Source organism: Humulus lupulus, chromosome 1, assembly GCF_963169125.1.
Source record: "Humulus lupulus chromosome 1, drHumLupu1.1, whole genome shotgun sequence".
NCBI lineage: Eukaryota > Viridiplantae > Streptophyta > Magnoliopsida > Rosales > Cannabaceae > Humulus > Humulus lupulus.
This window is the reverse complement of record NC_084793.1, coordinates 47,781,888-47,784,823: the sequence shown is the minus strand read 5'-3', so window position 1 is coordinate 47,784,823 and position 2,936 is coordinate 47,781,888. Positions and strand designations below refer to the sequence as shown.

Sequence of the window (2,936 nt, the reverse complement as noted above, 5' to 3'; positions counted from 1 at the left end):
TTTAATATATCATACTAATCTTGTTAATTCCAAGCTCTAACTTTAGGTAAGCTTACAAGGATTTCATGTTAATAAGGTTTCCAATTGATGGAGAAAGAGAGCATGTCAAGAAATTGTAGCCCAAATTCCTACAACAGATGAAATAAACCAAGTATATATGATGCACCATGTTATTCTTAAAGTTGTGAAGAGGACACGAAAACCATGAAAGGTCCAATTTCCATTTACATCTTGCTAGTTTACACTACTCTCATTGTTCTTGTAATACGTCCTTGATTGTGTTCTTAACGAGTGTTGGATCTTAAAACACTACCCCAATCATAACAGATAACAGAGGCAATTTTCATAGCTCAAAGACAACAAAACTCACCTCCTCAGCTGCATCCTTAGCAGTCTTGAAACGCCGTGACCTTTGCTGGTTCATCTTAGCTCGAGGCGCAACACCATCTACAGAAAATAAATCCAAAACAGAAACTTTCAATCAACAATTTACAACTGAGCCTACAACACTTGGATAAATAAATAAGTGCTACACAGGTCCAACTATAGTCTATGATATAATATAGTTCTCTAAAAATCATTGGATATAAATGCAACTGAGTACACAATAAATAGATATTGTAACAAACAAACAAAGTTCATGTTAAATACCTCCATACTCCTTGTTTTGTGGATCGATGTAAGAATCAGGGAGTACAAAGATAACTCCAGGTAGACCTGTTCAAGGCAAAAAGTTAAGATGAAAACATTTTAAAAAAATGTAATCCCATTCAGGCCACCCCAACCCCAGGAAGAAAAAGTTAAAACACATACATCCAAATAATTCAAAACATAAATATATAAATGAATAAGAAAAGCCCATTTGATAATCATTTACCCTGGTACATAATGAACAGAAAGAAACCAATAAAAGGCATTACCCAAAGAAATAGAATTCATGAAAATTTCTACTCATTTCTAATCTTATAAAATACAATAATAGAAGAAAAAAGAAAAAAAAAAGGGGGGAACATATACCATATAAATTTATATATGTATATAGACAGAGAAAGGGTGAGATTAGACCTGATCATCAGCTCAATGAAGTGACTAAATATTAGTAAGAAAAGCATTTGCCCAATTTAAAAAGGCTGAGAAAAAATAAATGAAAAACTTAGACTTAGTCCCAGTATCATTTGCAAGCACAAGTCCAAAACCAGAGTACTATAAACATAAATAACTGATTGATTTCTCCAACTTCATGCGCTAAAATTTCTCCCAAAAATAAACATCAGGACATAAAAATACATTAAACATTGAAGTATTCAGTATTGAAAGCTTTGCGATTATTATTCAATATACAATACTAACTTGAGAATCATGCTGGTTATAGCCACTAAACTGGGGAGCAAATCGAGCTAATTTTCCCTTGAAAACACGTGGTGCAATTGTAGTTTGCCTTGAGGACCATAATTTCCTCAACAGCTCTCCTTTTGTTGACTTGTAAACATCATATCCATCATCAATATCCGAGAATGACGAACTTACAGCATTTCCCTGATATAAATTAGAGCTATATCCAGTTGAATGGCCATTTGACATTGTAGGACCCCCAGCAATTGGAACTGAAGACCTGGATGGTTTTATAGATACCAAAGCCAACTCATTTCTTGTTGAATCCTTGCCGAATGGAGAAGCATTATTTACATCTTGCACCTCAAGAAGAATCTGCATATAAAGAATTCATCAAGAGGGTGTCTTTAGTCGTATTAAAAACTACATACCCACCATACAGTCAGAGACAATTCTTTTTGCTGGGTAGCTGGTGATACTGTCACCATACTTGAGGAATGTAAATGGCTAACTAAATTAACGTGTATAATACAACAAAAGCCAGATTTTCATAGCACTTATTACATTAATACTCAACAATGACAACCAAATTTCAATTTAGGGTAACCTTAGTGATAACTTCTTAATTAGTTTGAACAAAAAAAAGTGCACGAATAAGAAGGAAAAGTCTCCATGACAGAAAGAGGGAATCAAGTGCAGGGAAAAATAAATCAAAAAAATGTTATGATTCGAATCAATGATTTAAATAATCTTCAATGTTATCAATTACTCACTTCTTGATCCATCTGCAAGTTTGCCTCCTCCAAAGTTTGGTTTGAGTTACTCAGCCTTGAGTTCGCAGTTTATTGAAATAGTCCCAAATAAGTACCTGACATTTAAAGAAAGACTACAGTTAAAAAAATTACTTTTAAATTAAATAAACAAAACCATACAACAATACCAACAAAATAAAAAGAACCTTTCCTTTTTCTACTCCACGAAGGCTACACACCCTCTCATAAAGCTCCCTTGTAGAGGCCTGAAAAAATAAAACATGTTAAAACATTCTCATTGCAGGAAATCTCAGAGACCTTTAAACCAAATAGAAGCTCTACCAAACATATACTTGTATTACTATTTTCTTTCCACTTTTCTCACATATACTTTCTTTCCTCTCTTTTCTTCACTACCAAACATAGTGTAAATTGTAGCCATAGCATTGACATCAAACAAACAGGGAAAAATGCAAAAACAATAGACAGGTAGAAACCAGGAAGTGCAATGTGTGCGCTTGCAAAAGATTGGACATTAGGAAAAAAAATCAGTGGAAGCACTAGTGATTAATGATAATAGTTGAGTGAAAATCACTAAAAAAATTACCTTTTTGCTTAATCTTAATACTGATACTGATTGGTTTTGGTCCCTAGAATCAATCAACTTAAGACAAAGCGGGTAAACCTCTACAAGAAAATTCTTGTGAAAAGTACCCTGAGATATCAATTTTCTTGGTATTGCTGGTCCTCCTTTGTACCTGATGATTTAAAGCACAAAAAATAAAAATAAGTGGTGCACACCAGTCATTACCTATTGCTACTTGATGCAACTTTAAAAATCAACCTCATTCT

The 2,936-nt window shown here is 33.5% G+C and overlaps 1 protein-coding gene across 1 annotated transcript; it reads right to left on the bottom strand.

Moving 5' to 3' along the window:
* Positions 1-754: 754 nt before the first annotated feature.
* Positions 755-2,202, bottom strand: LOC133825455 (ubiquitin carboxyl-terminal hydrolase 9-like). The gene is made up of 2 exons (XM_062258407.1): positions 2,106-2,202; positions 755-1,707 (listed from the first exon to the last, which is right to left on the bottom strand). Exons 1-2 carry the CDS (start codon positions 2,115-2,117, stop codon positions 1,333-1,335), a joined length of 387 nt encoding a protein of 128 aa, XP_062114391.1. The 5' UTR covers positions 2,118-2,202; the 3' UTR covers positions 755-1,332.
* Between the last annotated feature and the right edge of the window lie 734 nt (positions 2,203-2,936).